Source organism: Sinohyriopsis cumingii, chromosome 3 (assembly GCF_028554795.1).
Source record: "Sinohyriopsis cumingii isolate HCF-2022 chromosome 3, ASM2855479v2, whole genome shotgun sequence".
NCBI classification, from domain to species: Eukaryota; Metazoa; Mollusca; class Bivalvia; order Unionida; family Unionidae; genus Sinohyriopsis; species Sinohyriopsis cumingii.
In genome coordinates this window covers 62982779-63003584 of record NC_142963.1, presented here as the reverse complement: position 1 = coordinate 63003584, position 20806 = coordinate 62982779, and the positions used below count along the sequence as shown (strand labels likewise).

The window sequence follows — 20806 nt, the reverse complement described above, 5'->3', positions numbered from 1 at the left end:
CAGCGTATATAAAAGGGTGTGTGTCTTGTCCTTTCACTATTCATTTCACTCTCATTCCGAGCACAACGATGGAAGAGACTAACCAGATGGAACGTTTCGTCAGAGCTTTGCGAGGGGTCATTAGAAAATTCTCTTCAGACCAGCCGACGGACTACTCTCCTTCCTTTAGAGATAAAAGTCAAGATACTTGCTATATCTGTCAGAAGAAAGGGCATTGGTCTTCAGAGTGTCCAGACCGTCAAAAAAGAACAAAAACAGGGACTAAAAAAGACAAAAGTCAAGATACCTGTTATTATTGTAAAGAAAAAGGACATTGATCTCCAGATTGCCCAAAAAAGAAACAAGAGGAGTCAGAAGAAAAGAGGGATTCTTCAGAAGAAGAGAGGGATTCTTCGGAAGAAGAGAGGGATTCTTCAGAGGAAGAAGAGGAAGAAAAAAGACAATTCTATTTACAAGAGGCAAAGAAACAGGAGAAGAAGAAAAGAAGAAGGGAAGAAAATGAGGAAAAGACGGTGAAGAAATTCAAAAAACAGAGAGACTAAACAAGGAGAAAGAAGAAGTCAATGAACTTTTTATTAAAGTGTTGTGTTGTGAATTGTGAATTGGATTGTAAAAAATGGATAAAAGAATAAATTAATGATATAAGGTAAGTGTCTTTGAGTTTTGTTTTTAAAATAAGAACGTACACTCACGCACTCATACACAGACACGTACTATAAGGGTAAAATGGGTGGGGTTTTTTTTGAGTTATTGGCAAATTGAAATTGTATTTCTTTTCGAGAAATGTGGGTGGCCCTGAAACGGGCCTTTTTCTCTTTATGATGTAGGGGTGAGTTTAAGCAATCAACTTTAACTTCCTTATGCCTTTGCCACGGCCAAGGCCTACTTCTGGACTGCGTAATGTTGATGATGATGATAATGATTGGGTTGAAATCACTAAGGGTGGTACGGTAGGCTTAGTCACAGGGTTGTCGTGTTTAGCTCGGGAAGGTCGTATTCTCTTCGGTCGTGATAAAGAAGTCTGATACATTTGTTTCAGACTTCTTAACTCCGCTAAAATGTCCAACAGTACCGTGACCGTTTGATTTTCACCCTCTTGTTTCTTTGCTGCTACTTCTTCTTGCTGTTGTTGCTGTTGTTTTTTTCTTACCTCTTCTTCTTGTTGCTGTTGCTGTAGGAGAAAAGCCTGTTCCGCTTCCTTTTGTCGTTGTATAAATTTCTCCAATTCTTCTTTCTGTCTCTGTCTAAAATTCTCCACTTGCGGTAATGAAGAAGGTAACGAAGGTTCCGGAACAAATTCTTGCGAGGAGAGAAAATCCACAAAATCCCAATTCACCTCTTCTGAAAGTAAGTCCGGGTTCCCTTGGGCGGTCTCCCCTGCTGGTGCACCCCATTGGATCGTTTTCTGAGTTTCCGTCATGTTGAATCACTGTCGCATAGATTGACTGCACACAAGCGCTAGCGAATCTATATAGACTACGTGACGTAACAGACTGCTCTCTTCGGATTGGATGCGGGCTGACTGAATTCTGTAACGCGTGTTCGGATTGGTGAATGAACTCAATCCGTTTCAATCCTACCTCTGCCTATAAATAAGCGCAGTTCAGTGCATTGATTCACCTGTTCTCGTCGCTTCAAGATGTGGACCACAGTTGAGTCATCCACCCTTGTGTCTTCCATGATGTTTAGGACAGACATGCTCATGTATGTCCGATCCAAGTGGACCGTGGTCCACAGGACAAACACCAGCCTGTGGATACGTAGGATCTACGTCGAAAGACAAGGATGCCTGAAAAGAGTGCTAATTTACGGGCCAACAGTGAGACCCAGCCTAAGGACAAGAAGAAGACCAATGCGGTGCCCTTTATGTTAATGAATACATTAACATAAACCCAAAGGCCCTTTTCAGGGCCAGCCATATTTCTCGAAAAGAGATAGCCTTTCCATTGCCTACCCCTTTTTTATTTTTTATTTTTTTAAAAAAAATAGAGACCCTCCCTGTTTCAATTTTACATAGACCCTATACAGTCCCAGGGGTTTTTGGCCATGTTAAATTTACATAGACCCTATACAGTCCCATGGGTTTTTGGCCATGTTAATTCCCATAGACCCTATATTGTCCCACGATTTTTGTCCATGTTAAATTTACATAGACCCTATATTGTCCCAGGGGTGTTTTTAATGATAAGTCCCATAGATCCTATACTATCCCTATTCACTACTTCCGATGGCTCGTTCGACCTCTTTGTTGGTTATTTGGGCAATGAATGAGTTGCCCAAGATCTTGCGGTAGCTTCTTATTGCGAAGGTTTGAATCCTTATTTGTAGACCTTATATAAGCGTCATTGTTTCACAAGCATACGTAAAAAAGGGCAGTGTTGATATCTTCCCAGGTTTGTATCAACCTTGGTATTGCTGCTATTTTCTGGGCAATCCTGGAAAGAATTTCTGGTTTGGAACCCTCATCTGTAATAATTGATTCCAAGTATCTGACGCTCATGACTCTTTCCAGTTTCTGTCCACTGACTTTTTTCTGCACTGATGCCATTGGTGTTGTTTGTCATCAGTGTAGTTTATTCGGCACTAATCTCCAAACCATATGCTGTGGTGGCTGTGTCGAGGCGCTCAACCAAGTCAGCCAGTTTTGTTTTCATCTCCTGCTAAGCCATCAATATCATCTGAGAATCGAAGGTAGTTGATTGTTCTTCCTTCGATTCTGACAGTGCCCTTGTGGTCATGCAAGTTATTATCGATGATCCTTTCCAGGAAAATGTTGAAGAGTGTAGGTGACAGTGTATATCCCTATCTGATTCCAACTGTTGTTCGGAACCAATCTCCTCTGCTACCATTGATGAGGACAGCGCTGGTGGTTTTGTCACAGAGGTGCTGAAAAAACAGCACAAGGTTTGAGCTGATGTTGTGATTCCTCATAGTTGTCCATAAGGCAGCATAGTGTACCCTATCAAATGCCTTTTTGAACTCAATAAAGGCCTAGTATAAATTCTGCTGTCGCTGAAGGTATTTCTCGCCAAGCATTCTGCGATTGAAGTTTTTTTCTTCTGTTGTGCTCTTTCCTGCTTGGAAGTCTGTCTGCTTTTAACAATAATTGTCTTTGCTTGAGTCTCTATTCTGTTGAAAATGATCTCCGGCATGACTTTGCTCGTGTGACTCATCAAACTCATGGTTCTGAAGTTTTGGCATAACTGTAGGTTTATTTTCCTGGGGAGCAGGATGCTCAAAGATTGTGCTTGGCCATTCTCCTGTCTGGCATATGTTGTTGCAGACTGTTGTTACAACTGTGATTATCTCTTCTCTTTCTGCTTGAGTAGGTTCTGCTTGTATGTTGTCTACGCCGGTTGACTTTTCTTTTTCTAGTGAACTAACTCCAATATCTACTTTGTCACGAAGAATGAGGTTGTCATCAATTTCTTTTACCTGAGGGCAATTTTGTCCTGCTGGATCTCATTGGGTCTTATGGTTGTATAATTCTGAGCAGAATTCTTTCCATTGCTTGATGATTTCTAGGTCTTATGTAAATAATTTTCCTGATTGGTCTTGGATTGTGGCAGTTTTCCCTTGTTTATGGGTTGTGTGATGTTTCTCCAGCTGATGTGCTGTTTTGCTGTCATTTCTACTTAGCCTGTCTACGATTTTGCAGCATTGTCTTTCTATCCAGGATTCATTTGCCTTTTAATGCTTTTCCCGATCATGTTGTTTATCTCTGTATTTTCTACTCCATCATGATCTCCTTTCCCTTTTTTCGGTTTTCTCCTGTCGTCACATAGTTCAAGGACATATGTTGTAACCCAACGTTTTTTTCTTAGACGATATTTGCCAATGATCTCGTTAGCTCTGTTACTCATAGCTATGTTGAATATGATTGTTAAAGACTCTGGATCGGTTTCTAGGTGTCCATGGTTATCAAAGGTGCAAATTTACCACCGACCATTGCTTGGAAGGTCTCTGCAACCTTTGGATCTTTCGATTTTTGAAGGTCAAATCTTATTCTTGGTTATTTAGGCTTTTTGATCATTTGAGGACCGAGTCGAAACATTGTCATTAATAAGTAATGGTCACTTCTAATATCTTTTTATGGGGAAACTAAATGTTCTGGTGTTATTCAGTCCTGTGTTAAATCGTTTGTGCACCAATATATAATCAATTCGGTCGTGATGAAGTCCATTTGGACTCTGCCAGGTCCATCTTCTAGATGCTTTTTGAGGGTCGAACGTGTTATCTAGCAAGAAATAGTTGTAGGCGGAACACTTAAAGAGCCTGCGTCCTCTTATATTTGTTTCTGCATGAAGAAGGGTCCACAGGTTCTTTGCCAGTTTGTCTGTGAATCAACTCCCACCTTTGCTTTTTAGTCTTCGTGTACAAACAGAACGTCGTTCTTAGGTGAGTTGTCAATGACATCTCGCAGATGGTTATACGAATTCTCCGTTCGTTGTCATCATAGTTAGACGTGAGAGCACATGCCTATATGATTGTAATGTTGAAGGGAGTCGCATTTAGGCGGATGGTAATAAGCATGCTTGAGACTGGGTAGCAACCCATAATGCTGTTCACAATGGCCTTTAGTGTTTTCCAGCGCACTTTCCAGAGACCAATAATGTGCAGTCGTACCTCACCAACTCATATGTAAGTTTTTTTCCAACTTCCTCATAGCCGTCAGTGTTCTAACACCTCAGAGTTAGAAAACCGCACAGTTCAGCAGTATAAAAAAATGTGGAAGAACAACTGTATTGTACACTTTTGGGATCAGCTAGTGTGTCATAAACCTCGAAACATTTCCTAAATTCCTTTATTCTTAAATACGATTACAAGAGTGTATGAGAATGGTTGGACCAGAATAAAGTATTATCAATAACGACACCTAAACGTTTGGCGCATTTAATGGTTTCAGTTGTTGTTGTTTTTCTGTAAATGTTAGCTGAACTTACTGTTTTACATTCACTTCATAGCACAATGGAAATCTTCATTTAGTTTGATCTCAACAATGCTAATGTCTTAACATTGTATTAGTTTAGGAAGCAATTCAAGCAAGCGCATATATTATGTGACGTCATGATATGATATAATTATCTGACACGATATTTTACATATCATTATTTCCAAAATCTGGCTGATGGTTTGGACAGGACTACACGAAGGGTTATATCGCCCAGACAATTGAAGCAAATTGCCTTGCTCAGTCACACATACGGTGGCTGATTTTAAAACGGGTCAAAGCAACGTCACATCAGTGAAGACATTTGTTCAGTAATATCGTATAATTAATGTATCAAACGACGGTGTTTAAACTGAAAAGAGTTTGTGAAAACGAACCTTCGCATGTTGCATAGTTAGCAAGATTCCATTGCAATCACTGTTTCGGAATTATACTTTTCTGTCATCTTAAATACATACTGGCGAGGATTTGATATGATAGGACAAAATAATATAAATGATAGTGAATCAACTATGCATCTCTTCGATCAAGGAAGAAATCAATTTGATATGATCGGTGGAAGATAACCCAGTTAATATAACTGGCACCTGAGGGGTTATGCGGTCACAACAGTTTTATTGATTAGGGTGAGTATGTCTACAATCGGCATTATACTAACTTGAAGGGGCCCCGAGTGGCCGAGTGGTCTAAAGCGCTCTCCGTTACAGATCACTGCCATCTCACCTCTGTCTGTGTGGTTTCGAGTCTAGGATTCAGACAATGTGGGTATGTGAGAAAGCTTGCCAGTAGCTTCTTGTGGGCCGGTGGTTCTTTCCGGGGATTTTCCCGGGTTCTTCCTCCACCATTAATACTGGCCGTCATGTATAGCCTATCGTGTGCTGAAAAATGGCGTTAAACCCTACAACAACAACAACAACAACTTACTTGAAAGTTATTGATTTCTCACTTGGTTACATAAATTACATCAAACATGTGAAACCTACGAAATGCGGGGTGTAAGTGTGATGTCGTAAGATGGTGGTAGTGAGCTGTATGAAGATAAATCTGAGAAACCTTAATGTCTGGTCTTTTGAGTATTCAGGAATGGCTGAATATTCTGATTATGTGGGGGAGAAGTACGGTGGTTAGGAGGTGGCAAGCACCAATTGTACAAAGCCTGTCTGGAAAGGGATATCACATGGATTCCAAATATAGGCAACAAACCACGAACTTAAACATTGGCTTAGAAATCAATCGACATTCAAGTATGACAGAGACGGAGCAATCTGATATTTTGCGGGTTATCGGAGGTCATGCACGAAGATTGTTGGGATGTTGTGCATGAATTTTTTGGCGACAAACTTGGATTCGACCCAGACGCTATATGCGTAAATACGAAAACGGCTGAAAGGTAGCAATAGAGACTGCAATAGAAATACTAACTGAAGTTCTGTTAATGTGAGTCACGGACCACTCATAGTAGCCTTGCGAGATTATCAGGATGTCAAATTGACATTATCAAATGCTTTCAAACTGAAGGCAACCAAATTTGGTAGTATTCGCGATTATCCGTAAGAAATTACAGATGCACAGAAATCGTTGAGTAAATTTTCTGAAAACCAAGTACCCAGTATCAAGGGTTGCCATCCGGTACCCGACTAAATTAAATGTGGATGATAAAGCAATAAAATATGTATTTCAAGGTTGTCACAAAATCATTAGACACAGCAGACTGAGTAACAATAGCTTGAACCATGGTCCTTTGTTTCCTACATATGGCGAGAAAGAGTCGAATGGCGTGCAAGTCTCTCGGATTGTGGAGATAAATTATGAAACAAGCGACTTTAGCTGTGATGATGCTAATGTAAAACATCGAAATGTTGCAACTGGAATCGTTGTGACCAAAGATGTCTGACTGAAAACTCCATTGTGGAAGTTGATGCAGGCATGCATCTAATGACCCCACTAACTTTCGTCCATGCTGTAGGCAAGGATGCTGGAGCAATGTTGTTGAAAGAACCTACATATAATCCGCCAGAAAATTCAGACTGTGACCCAGAAACGTCACGCATCGAATACCATTTAGGAATACTCGGCGTATTAAAAGAATGATTGTAGTGACGATCCCATATAAAAATCAAATAAAACCAAAACTAAGGTAAATCAAGCCTCAGATAGTTACATGTGTTTTAGATGAATGACTCTGGAACTGGGGAACTGACAAACTATCGGTTGCACATTTTGGTTTTAAGAATGGAGTGAGAACTACAGACGCTATTTTTGTTTTTTTATTGACTAAATAATAAGCACACAAGTCAAGGTAATAGGATGTATGTAGTTTTAGTTGATTTTATAAAGGCATTTAATAGTGATTACATAAATGGTTTGTGGTTGAAGTTTATTTTATACAAGATGTGAATGGCAAAATGTTAAATGTTCTTCGGTCTATGTACAGTTTAGTTAAATCATGTGTTTCACATTGGGGTATTCGTAGTGCCCTTTTTGAGCATGGAGTAGGTTTGATACAAAGTAAAGTATTATCGCCGATACTATTTCCATTAATTCTCGGAGATCCTGACACATTATTACAATCTACTGGAGATATCTGTATAGAATTAGACGAGTTGTCCTTTATTTATGATATTGTTTCCCAACAATTGAGTTTTATTTTCAGGAAATATTGAGGGTATACAAATGCTCATGGGTAATTTACACGACTACTGAAGTAAATATAATCTGAATATTAATCTTGATAAAATTAAAATTATGGTCTTTAGACAAGCTGTTACATTAAAGAAAAATGAAGTATGGAATATTGTCGGGAATAATGTTGAGATGGTGGAAAGTTTTAATTAAATTGTTCATGTTTTCCAGAAAAATGGCAAATTCTCTGAAGTTCATGAATCATGTGTTGATAAAGCACTAAAGGCAATGAATATGTTTATTTGTAATTTGAAAAAAAGTTACTTAAATTATAGTAAATGTTTGAAACGTTTTGATATTGATGCTCTTCTATTGTTGATTTGTCGGGCTTTCACCATACTGGAGCTATACAATGAAGGTTTTAAAAATATCTAATGCATATAAAAATATCTTCTCCTGAGATCGGTGTATACGCTGAACTTGGACGAATCCCAATTAAATATTTAAGGCTGGCTAAAGTAGGAAAATATTGGTTGAGAATTCAAATTTCAGCAAATGTAATACTGAGCACTTTAACTTTAAACATATTTTGTTTCAGTGAAGTGTTAATATTGTCTGATTCTATAAGTTGCTCTAAGCTTATTCAAATTTTTAAACAAGGTGTTGCAGATTCTTTTCTATCAGACTGTTATAATCAATTACACAATTTTAAGAAACATATGTAAACAGATAAAAACCGACTTCGACTTCGAAGATTATTTCAAATGCTGGATCGATCGACTTTACAAAACTCCGAATGTCTTCCCATAATCTGACAAATGAAACTGGGAGATATGGAAGTAAACATACAGAAATGAAATATCTTGTATGCTCTGTGCCATTCATGATATTTAAGATGATACTGTTTTCAATTTAGTATGTCCTGTGTATACTTGCTGGCGTGCAAACCGAAATTGAAAGTACTATGAAATAAACCATCAATACACAAGTACATTGCATTGTTAACTGTAAGTAATACGAAAATAGCATGTTCATTAGCTACATTTGTTTATGAGGCGTTTAAAATTGGACATAAATTATTATTTATAGACTAGTTTATCACAAGGATAGTGTATAATTTTCCACCCTCTCTTTTTCAGCTCTTGACGATTACCGTTCTGAGTTTCTTTGTAAAAGTTGTACATATAGAATTTGATAACCACACAATATTTGTAACATTTGTAATATGTATTCTATACGCGTATACCAATTTTTTGAATTGGTAAGGCTATTAAGCACGCCCCTTTACAAATCTTCGGTCTAAAACGTAAACGTTTTACCACAATGTTTGTGAACATACCACAAGATATGACATTTTTGAGTTTGTCAAACAAAGCAATGCAATTTTGAAACAATTGAAGTACGTGGATATGCTTTTTGGTCTAAAACTAGTAAACAGGAATATTTCCACAAGAAGGGTGGTTTGATTTTTGGGCGTTTCTGTAAAGAATTGTATTTCTCGATTTGTGAGTATCGTTCAATTTGATCCAGATTTTATACATTGGTTTTAAGTCGAGAAAACTGGTTTTTAAGCTGATGACGACGTTAGTATAGGTGTCGCTTATGTTCATCAGACTCTAGGTTTTATGGTAAAGATAATATTGACATGTTCCTATCGCAAATTGCTAACAGGTGTATGAATAAATATGTTTTTAATGTGAGACTTTAATGCCAGAACCCATAACATACACGTTTATTTGGAAACAGATGAGGGCCATCTCAAACACTTTGATATGGATGCCGATTACGCTCAGTTCTTCAATTAAACCACGAAAACAACGAAAACTCTCGGTGAATATCAATCGCCTATGAAAAGAGTAATATTAGACCGTGAAATTAATCCAGTGACAATTGATACATCTAAAGTAAGCTTACGCTCCACAGTGTTCAGAAAATATCACTTTCTGTGACGTATGTCATCGGTCTGAGGTTAAACCTTTGCGGTGGTACCTGCAAAAATATTAAACCTTATCATCTCATCCGACCCAAAACACATTTTCCTCTCAGTATAGACGTTTATTTAATCGTATTGTCAACTCGTACCTCCTCTGCGTCCTATTAAATTCTGCTTGTGAAGTTGCAAAAACAAAAACACAAATGCTTCAAACATATCCGAAATTTAGTGTGAATGCCCCGTCATTTTCTACAAAGGATGTCCCTACAACAATACTCGTGTGGAGATTCAAATACCTTAATTTACCTTTCTGTCGGCTAACTTTGAGAAACAACTGAAGGACTACATTTTTAATTTCATCTCAATCATTTGGCACACATATTTGCGTTCTAAAACTGGGTGTTAACCATGTAGCAAGTAAGAAGGTAAAGACGCCAATTTATATGTGCAGCATGTCATAATGTCCGGCAATTTTGAGCCACTTCAACCGTAACACAGAAACTGCGCTGTTAATTGTTTTGCTCGGACAGTGTTGCTTTTATCGTTGTATACCTGATAAAGTGTGCGTAGGAATATTTATAAATACATTGATACGAAACTTAAACAAATAACTTTTCTATTATAGCAAAACGTTTGCCCACATAAAAAATTAAGTCAAATGTACATCATTTGTATATCAGATTTAGCATGATGATATATGTATATATATATATATATATATATATATATATATATATATATATATATATATATATATATATATATATATATATATATATATATATATATATATAGTTACGTATATTTCATTTAACTTGTGTTTGAATTGATTTGATTGTTTGTGGGTTCTGAAATCATGTCAAAGTAATGTAATTTGTTTACAAGGAATTTGATATTTTCCAGAAAATTCAGCTTGACCTGAATCTTTCCATAAATACCTAATACTAGAAACACTTGTTTCTATTTTAGACTTAGTTCCTGGCCTTGATTGAAGGTCAAATAAACAACTTTTTCTTGGAGTAAAATAACTGGTTCTTACCAAGGACATACGTGGGCTACGCAATTTGTATATGTAAAATGATAACGTGATTCTCTATTTCGCAATTAGGCATTTTCAAAATTGCGAAATACCTAGTTTTAATAGTGACGTTAAGAGAGAGATCTCAGTGTTTTGGGGGCTTTTAAACACTACATGTCAAGTTGTTTTCTTCTGTTGTGACTAGTTTTGAGTTTTTTAGTTTCATTTTAATTTTTTTGAATTCTAAAAGATTAATTCGTTTCTCTGGAAATATTTTGTGCTCATACAGAATTTTTGAACAAAGACTTTTCTTAAACATTTTATTTGGATTTCTAAAACCGGAGGATTAATTATTGTGTTTATACAAAGAAAAGTATACTTTAGCACAGTACAGGTTACGTCATACGTCATCGCCTTCCATATTGGATTCTTCGTCGAGACTCGAACTTGGAATCATTAGAACATTTCAATATTAGGACTTCAAAAAGTCGTGAATTATTCTTGGATTATTTTTGGATTTGATTCTGAAAGCCTTTTGTTCATATATTTTTATTTTTACAGAATTATTCCAGGAAAATAAACTTTTTGTTATATTTTTCAAAGCTTGTTGATTTCATTCTTGTTTGTGTTACTGTTTATTCGAGCTTAAACACGTAACACACACACACACACACACACACACACACACACACACACACACACATATATATATAGATAGATAGATAGATTAAATTCCCAAATCAGCATCACAGACGATTAGCATTTATCCTGAATTATAAAATACATTTTCACAGTATTTTTAATGGAAGACACCAGGGAACAAATTACATATTCATGAATGAAAATTCAGCAGACAACATTGCGATTGAGCATAAAATAAATAAAGGGTCGACATCTCTTTTGAGTGTTCGTGCTTTGCTAGTTGTTGGCATGGTAGGCTAGGATATGTGCACATTGTGCCTATGTTGGATATATTGATTCGTCTTATATTCCCTTCAATTGGTTTTGTCCAAGTAATATTCAAGAATTTCCTGGATAGATTTCCTCTGAACATTATCCACTACATAACATACCTCCCATGTCTACACATATTCCAACTTAAATATTATGTCCAGACTAGTATCACCCTTCTCTCCTGGATACATAATTCGTTTTATATCCAGGAAACATTATAACATATCTAACTGATGCTTCAATATATAAAATTCGATAATACAGGAACGATAGAATGTAAAATAAAGAAGATAAACGCAAGAAAATTACACCATGTAAGCAATATCAAATACTAAAGCTCAAAGAATTAACCGTTTTAGGTATACGTAGGCAATATACATTAAAGTGCCATTAAAATATGACTAAAGATACAATGTTGGAAGAATTTGTTTCTACAACTATTATTGGAGTTGATGAAATTTCTACGAAAATGACCTTAAAACGCACTTTTACGTAGTTTGTATTTGATACATTAACTTCCAGCCACGCATCAACGTACGAACATTGTTTTTACTCACATGCTATCAATTAAATTTTACAAAACTTTTAAAATATACCCTTTGAAACACCTCTGTTTGTGTTGTATGATTGTCAGTTACCATTTGTAGTGTCTCATGTCCTTGATTATCTTTACTCATTTGGAAAGGGCACATAGATTCGAACATATCTTAATATAGAAATGTGGAAGTAAGCGACAAACATTTTTAAAATCATTTCACAGCTAAGAATTATAAAATCAGTACTGAAAGACATAAACCCATGATTATTTTGAACATACCTTAATAAAGAAATGTACAATTAAGCGACAAACATTTTTAAACATTTGACAGTTAATAACTATCAAATCAGTGTTGAAAGACATAAACTCATAATTATTTTTAATTTGCTCATAAGTTTGCTTTCAGCTTTGTATGTTCATAAATTTCTTTCGAGTTGAAGCAATTTCTAACATGACAATTATCTGAAGATGAAAAATAAAATTAGAAGTTATGTGGATCAAATGGAGACCAAAAAGTGTTATTATGGAATCAGCTTCTCTCCAGATGCAAGATTTATAGACTGAAGATGCGCCAAAAGCGGGTAAAATGCACAGAACAAATACTGAACTCAAAAACATTCTTAAAAATCACAATTGCAGCATAATGGTAAAGCTTATAAGAGAAATAAAAGTAGCGTCGCTCAAGCCATTGTTTCTTGCTTAAGAACAATGAAATTTTGTTAGATATCATTTATTGATGTCTTCGTCGGTATCCTTGACCTCTGCTGTTGAAACGTGTATTGCCATACGGCTTTAATCGATAGAGGAGGTGGCTTGAATACGATGTTTTTATATCTTTTCATTTTGTACATTGTATAAAGGTTGTGCAGCCTCAAGTGTGTGGTGTGTGCCGCTGGCGTATGATCAAATATCCCAAAAGATTAAACATTTTCATTAAAAAATGTTTATCGTGAACCTAAAATCGTATACAATAGAACAAATTTACTCAGAAAATGACATTAAATATAAATCATTATAATTAATTTATACATTTCTATAATACAACAACAGTCTAAAAGCTATGATTTGCATGACTCATCCACATCTCAAAGTTAATCATAGCACATCTGGTATGTCAGAGTAATGCAAACATACCTTGCAATTAATCCAGATATCATCGTAGATGCAACGGTGAAACGGACATAAGGAAATGGCTTGTTATTGAAATACACTACACGGAAATTCCTTTACACACCTATTTAGACATGTTCCCCTCAGACATTCCTATATTGCAGGGCTTTACAGGTTGCCAAAGAAATACCTTTCACATACAGATACCGATATACTAATTTTACCATTTTGACTGGAGACTTCTGGTAGTGTTATTGGATTGTTCTCATTCATGCATATTAGAGACATGAGGATTAGAATACACCCATGAAAAGGTTTGAATGCAATTTCGAGTATACATTGTCCCCCGTGTCAGGATGGTTGCGCAATTCAGCATTGATATTGATCCCAGGATTGTTTATCACCTTCGCGTACATCACAAGATCAGCAAATGCTGACTACTTGTTTAAACAATTTAGGTATCTAAGAAACATTGTGCTGACACTATTTTCAATTCCTTTTGGATTGTACTCAAATAACAAACATTTTATTTTCTATTCAAGTTTCAATACTGAAGTTTTGTTGCTACATATATGGGCACTTGAAATAGTTTCAACGGAAATTCTCTTCAAACGTATCATTAGTTTCTTACATAAGCAGTCATCTCGTTTATTTAGCTATTTTCTTTGTAAATATCTGTCCTAATATTTGTAACGGATGTAGGCATTAGTTTCAGCATATACATATATATATATATATATATATATATATATATATATATATATATATATATATATATATATATATATATATATATATATATATATATATATATATATATATATATATATTGTTATGAATATTTAATTTAATTCATATCTGATTTAGTTTGATTGTCTGTTTGTAAGTTTTAAGTTTTCTTTATTTCATTTTATGTCAGACTAGTGTGGTCTTGTTTACTTTATTTGGCATGTTTTCAGAAAATTCAGTTTGACCTGACTCTTTCCATAAACACCTAATAATAGAAACACTGTTTCTCTTTTTGACTTAGTTCCCGACTTTGATTCAGAAATACCTGAGAGAAGTAAACAACTTTCTATTTTTATTTTATTCTCGGAGTAAAATGATTGGTTTCTATCAAGGTGTTACTGGGAGTACGTAACTTTAGATATGTAAACGGTCTCTATTTCGCAATTCTCGGTCTTCCGAAATTGCGCAGTAGTTAGATTTAATAGTGATGTTTAGAGAGATATTTCTCAGTTGGGCTTTTACTTTGGACACTGAAAAGTCTACATTATGACCAGATGAGTCTAAATTTTAATTTTTGGAATTATTCTGTTTTCTGGAAATATTTGAGTGCTCATACAGAATTCTTGGACAAAGACATTTCTTGAAATCGTGTTGGGAAATTCAAACACCGGAATATTATTGTCTGTGGAATAACAAAGAACTGTAGACACAACAACAAAATACTAGCTACAGTATACGTCAGCGCCTTCCATTTTGGATTTTTCGTCGGGACTCGAACTTAAATTAATTAGAACATTTCATTGCTAGGACGTCTAAAATTTAATTCGTGGATTATTCATAAACATAATGAAAATTTAGCCGATAATTCCTTGAAATTAGAAACCATCAGGCGTAGATATTACAGAAACGACATAAAATTGGTTGATGTATATATCAATCGATGCATAGATAGCTTTCTTTCTTTACTCTTTTACTTTCGTTTTGTAGAATCCAAGCTGCATATAGCTTTTTAGTTTATTTTTCACTACTACCAAAATTATAATCCATAAACGTTCTACAGTATTTTCACTAATTTTACAGTAATTATAAATAAAAGACGATCGGTAGAATTTAACACTTCAATTATCTGTAAATTTAGTGCATACCTTCGGGTATAGCGATATAATATTCCCCAATATATAGCGACAACTAAGTAGTTAAGGTAATACTATAAAACAAAAGACGAACTTACAATACGCTAAGCAAAGAGTTTGTATTTTCTTTACTAGAGGATCGATCCAGGGATGAAATATTTTCAAGTTATTACGAACATCGTCAGCAATCTATATTTATCCTAAGAAGTTAAGCCAACTAAACCCTGATTTATTACATAATTACTTCGGATATATATATATATATATATATATATATATATATATATATATATATATATATATATATATATATATATATATATATATATATATATATATATATATATATATATATATATATATATATATATATATATATATATATATATATATATATATATATACCCATTCAAATATTAATTATAGATGGAATATGTATAATAAATAAAATGATGTATTCACCGTTACCATTAAATCAGTGAAATCTTCGATAAGTAAAACTCACAGAACGGAAGAATTTCAAAAGTTAGTTCCAATTTTGATATTCAACATAATGCCATTGCTTGAAGAAAAGGCAGATGAGTGTAAGGTTTTGTTTTGATCACCCTAAAATAGAAAATGAAGAATCACCGAAACATATTTGAAATCGAGAATAGAAAAGGTTTTCTGTGTCCTATCCGAAATCTACCAAGCTTTGCCAGTATATCATTAAACCAAATATTGAAGTATAATGCTGTATATCATGACGCTTTAACGTGGACTACTATTTGTCATTTTCTTAGAATACGAAATCGCTGGAAACACAAGTATATTAATAATGCATACATTAGTGGAAGTTATTTATCTCTAATCATGTACATATTTGATATCTTACGTTATATTCTCAAATTTATATTCTGCAGCGGAAAATGGACGCAGATGAACGGAGAATTATAAATTTGATATATATTTTGGTCATCGGAATTACAGGTTTGTACGGTGTCTACCCATTTAATTCAGTAGTATAGATATAGCAAGAAATCATCGAGCCACAAGGCGTCTTTCTCTCGCATCAGAAAAGAATGCTACTGTTTTAACGATATTTGATAATAATTTTGCGACAGATAGTCTGCTTATAAATAATATCAATGCCTATGATGAAAATTCAAACACATTGTCTTTAATATTATTAAAATATTGATAACATATAGGTTTTAAAGATAATTTCGGATAGCATTTTTAAGTTTAATTTTTGTTATACCATAAGCTATTCTAATGGCAGAATATTTTCTTGCCTTCAGTTAAGAAATTACAAAAAAAACAAAACACACCCAAAACAGATATATCACCCAAAGAATTACACACAGAATAATGACTGGATTTATTTCGGTCACTTGTCTTTACTATGCTCCGCTTAGCAACGTTAATTCAGACCCGTATATTCTTTAAGCAGATATATCCTGTGCAGGGTAACTTGGGATCATTACCTTTTTGTCGAAATATTTGGTTGCCAAGATATTTGACTACGATCACAATTTAAGGAACATAGACATATAGTTAATCTTAGAAATCCTTCGGATGATAAACGGCACCTCTATAATTACTAACGCTCTTAAGACCACCACTGCCTTTTTATCTTCACCTACTCTTCCTCATCCTACTGTTATAAATAGGTAAAGATTTGTGTTATATCTAACACAGTCTGTTTTAAAATGGACATAGTGTATTACAATTTATGCTTTACATATTTGCAATTTATTTCCCTCTTTGAAATGTATCAAATGGTTGTTTCAAGACGAGATATCATTTCGTGTTTTACAGGTTTGCTTTTAGATGGTTGTGCAGGATCTGCGAAATTTGACGTTGAACCACGATATATCCAGGTTTTGGAAAACAAAAGCACACCAATAGGTAAACCTGCGAAATAAATGAAATTCGTTTTTGTATGTTAATCAATAGCTTTCTTAAGTTTACTCTGAGTATTTTTCATGGCACGTTTAGATCATCATCTAAGGTCAATATGGAATATCATTTGCCCCAATATATCCGTGACTTACTGCGATATTTGTATTTAATTACATAGAAGCATGTCAGAAATAGGCACATGGTCCACGTAAATGTGTGTTTGAAGATGCATAGTGCATTGGTTAGCAGACGTGATATATTTTGATTTGTCTATTTCATTCGTGTCTACAATTATTCAATTCAGTGGCCATATTAAGGGCAAAAATGGTAAGATATGAACATTTACTATATAAACGAGTTTACTACTGAAACAATGTAATAATTTAGGTGCCTTTCGCTTTTCTATAAAGTGCCAGACATGTTGTTTACAATATTACTTAGGGAAAGCAAGGAATGGAGATGATTTGACAGAGTCACCGACTGTAGATCAATTTAGGAAGTTCACAATGTAATGTTTAAAGTTGTTGGTGATAAAATATTGATTCCTGACCAGTGTTACTTTGTTTAGTTATGTCCTGTATACATACTGTTATATAATGTCCTTGGTATGGAAATGTCAGGATTAGACGGTATCAATTTTTGCAAGCACCGTCAATATGTGTTTCGGTTCTAAATCCCATTGCAAAATCTGCACTTTCGCTACATAGAGGTATAAAACAAGTCAAGTATCAAAGAACGCGAAAACGGCTATGTGATTCCTTCGTGTGGTACGCTTTTGATAGGGAACAAAATCCTGATATAAGTCTATATCAATATGTCGTATGCATGCATTTCTCATTTTTTACACAATTACTACACAGTTGTTTGTATTTAGACTAGACGCTTGTTTTGCTCATTTAAAAAGGGGAATTTAATTCTGATTATGGCAATTACCACTCTTGGGTGGTAAGGTTTTAAACGGTATTTGGAATGACATACTCTGACTTGTAAAGTAAATAAATCGAGCATATAAGATGTCTTTAAGTCTTAATCATTAAACACATATTTCGCTCCAATGGGGCTGTGGTAGTGTAGTGAAGGGTAGTTACTGTTGTTGGAAAAGTCTCGTTAATGAATTATTTCATTAAAGATGTAACGCCTAACGATTTTAGTCATGAACAATTTATTTTGTTCAAGTTTTTAAAACAACTGACTAAAATTTGGTCTTATCATTACCAGGTACATTCTTGTTTCTATTGAGAGCAACTGATAGTGAAAATCCGTTGAACGAAATGACATTTTACTCAGACGATAAAGATACAAAATTGTATGTCAATATCATTCAGCTGAATAAAACGAGCCCAGCAGAGGCAAACATAACTTTGAAGAATGAACTAGACAGAGAATCGGTAAGTGTTTGTCCGATGTAAAATTGTGTCATGAGTCACAGTTGGGTATTTCTTTTCCACCGAACTCTATATTATAAATAATGGTCGAAATACATTTATTTATTAAACAATTCTTTTTATACACACTTAAAATAACCTAAGTGTTTGGTTTTCTGGCCAAATGGCAGTGTCCATGTGTGAGCATTTATTTTAATTCCTAATTTGTAGTAACCGGGTCTAAATTTCACCGAAAAATTAGGTCGGACTTCACCTTAAATCTTGACTCAAGTGGTCTGCTTGGATACAGTTAAACATGAAGTCTAATTTTTTTTACTAATTAAAGTTTTTAAGTTTTAACGTAACTGTAGAAGTTTTGGTGAAGTTGGAGTCTGTCCTTTCTTGTTTATTTTGAGAATGACACACTTTCTCAGTTAATTTGGAACAACTTATTGTCTAAGTTTGGAATATATCGTTGACATATGTATCCGTTGTAAATATAAAATAGAACCCCATGCAAGGTAGATGTGATTTGAAATGGAGAAATTTAGAATAATAACTCAAATGCGTAAATCCTGCGTATTTCAGTCACTTTTGAAATTGCTCGCAATTTAATTCGCATGACACTGTTGAAATATTTTCATACATAACTGTTACATGATGCTTCATAATTTAAATCCAGTGACATATATAAGTCTTTGTTTCCAGAATGAAGATGGAATAGAGCTGAAATTTTCCCTCACCGACGCCAAAGGAAACACTGTATTTGTTTCTGAAATACCAGCATTAACAGAAAACCCTCTCTCTCTCTCTCTCTCTCTCTACCAATTTTTATTCTCCTTTATATGGGCATTATGGGAAATAAACTTCGTGCTTAAATGGTCCATCTTATCGCAGGTGAATTGTTTTGCCTTTGAACCATTTTGTCCCTTTTACTTTTTTAGCATCTTTGTTCCATCATGTAAGTACTTCTTCCTCTCATAATTTCTGTAATTAGCCTCAGTAATGAAAAGCTTGCTGATCTTGAAATGTTGGGGTTTACAATGTTGCCAATACTTAAGTCAATATACAGTGAAACCGCCATAATCTATACTCTTTGTAATCCAATTCGTCCAAGGTATGATCATTATACAGCCACATGCTGAAGTCCAATAAACCTTCTTAAAGTTAAAGCATGAACACTAACAGCAAAGATGATGATGATGATGATATTAGCATCGTTATTATTTTCGCAGATCACTAAAGTTCTTCGGATGTACATTCTTGACATGTGCGATGAACCACCGCAGTTTGACAGACCGTCATATACTCTGGAATTAGATGAGGTACAAGTTGTTTTCTTTCGATCTTCTAATTTGCACTTTATGTAGTCGAATAAAAAAATCCAATAGAAACATAATTCTTGTCTTACACGAGTGATTTGTTGTATTTGTAGGAAAATGTTGCCTCTACTATGTTATTTGTCCATGTATATATGTAAAAGCAAGACTTACAAGTGACTTGTGTTAAGTTTCTAAAAAATTATGTCCAATTTCTGAAAGCTGATTCCTTGGGATGTTTCAGGAGTTATGCCATATCAAAGTACTTTGATTTCAAATGGCTATGTTTAAGGAAATGTCAAAACCACATTTTCTTGAGAAATTCTTAGAAAAATAAACGGATAATGGATACATAATAAGACAATATGCTGCCACTTATTATATGTATTGTTAAAAATAACTTTTCATTTATATAAAATAACTTACAAATTAATTTTTATGTTGTTGCTATGATAATTAAGACTTCAGTAAACAATTAGTCTTAGTGTTCTTAGTGGATCTTCTTATTAATTCACCACATTATTTTTGTTCTTTTTCTAGCGTGTTGAAAGTTCCCACCATATTGCGAGTGTAAAATATATTTTTATTTTATTCAGAGGAATTAATTATGTCATCTCAATGAATTGAAAAAAGTCTGTCAGACAGTGTATCTTTATTCTTAAGATAAAATCTACACAACCTGAAAAATAAAACAACAATGGCACGCGATAGAATACATTTGAAACTTAAAGGCAATGCTGGCTTTGTTGTTAGATTTCAATATTGGTATCGGGTATACGCAGAATACATAGTTCAAGTGATCAACCTAACTACTGCTGTGAAAAATATTAATTACTGTTTCATTGTGAAAATTGTTTAGTGATTCAAAGTCATAATAGAAGGACAGAGGGTATTATTGTTGATATTAAATTACATATATTCTCAACGAAATACAGGCCTTGTATTTTCTGAACCTCCAGGACATAACAAACAGCCTATTTTAATTTTTCAAAACTTAATAGCATATGCTTCCTTACATAAAACACAATCAAAAATAATTCCAACCGTAAACCCAAGATTGCTGCCACAGTGACGTAAAAAACAACCTTAATTTCATTTTTTCAGAAATCAACACCCTATCCCCACAGGTCATCCCTCGCGAAGCCATAAAAATAAATGCATATATTCACAATTATAAGTTCACTTCACTACCGCGTGTAGATCCAATAAAGAAAAAAAAACAAACATCAGCAATCAACAGTCGTCATCGAA

General features: G+C 34.4%; 1 protein-coding gene across 1 annotated transcript in view; it reads left to right on the top strand.

Moving 5' to 3' along the window:
- Positions 1-20806, top strand: part of LOC149802978 (cadherin-87A-like) — a 120175-nt gene that overhangs the window by 25446 nt on the left and 73923 nt on the right. Inside the window, exons 2-6 of the mRNA XM_089952513.1 lie at positions 15891-15957; positions 16789-16878; positions 18091-18260; positions 18945-18998; positions 19472-19561. Of these exons, the coding sequence (XP_089808639.1) occupies positions 15897-15957; positions 16789-16878; positions 18091-18260; positions 18945-18998; positions 19472-19561 (465 nt within the window). The 5' untranslated portion in view covers positions 15891-15896. The remainder of the gene's footprint in view (positions 1-15890; positions 15958-16788; positions 16879-18090; positions 18261-18944; positions 18999-19471; positions 19562-20806) is intronic.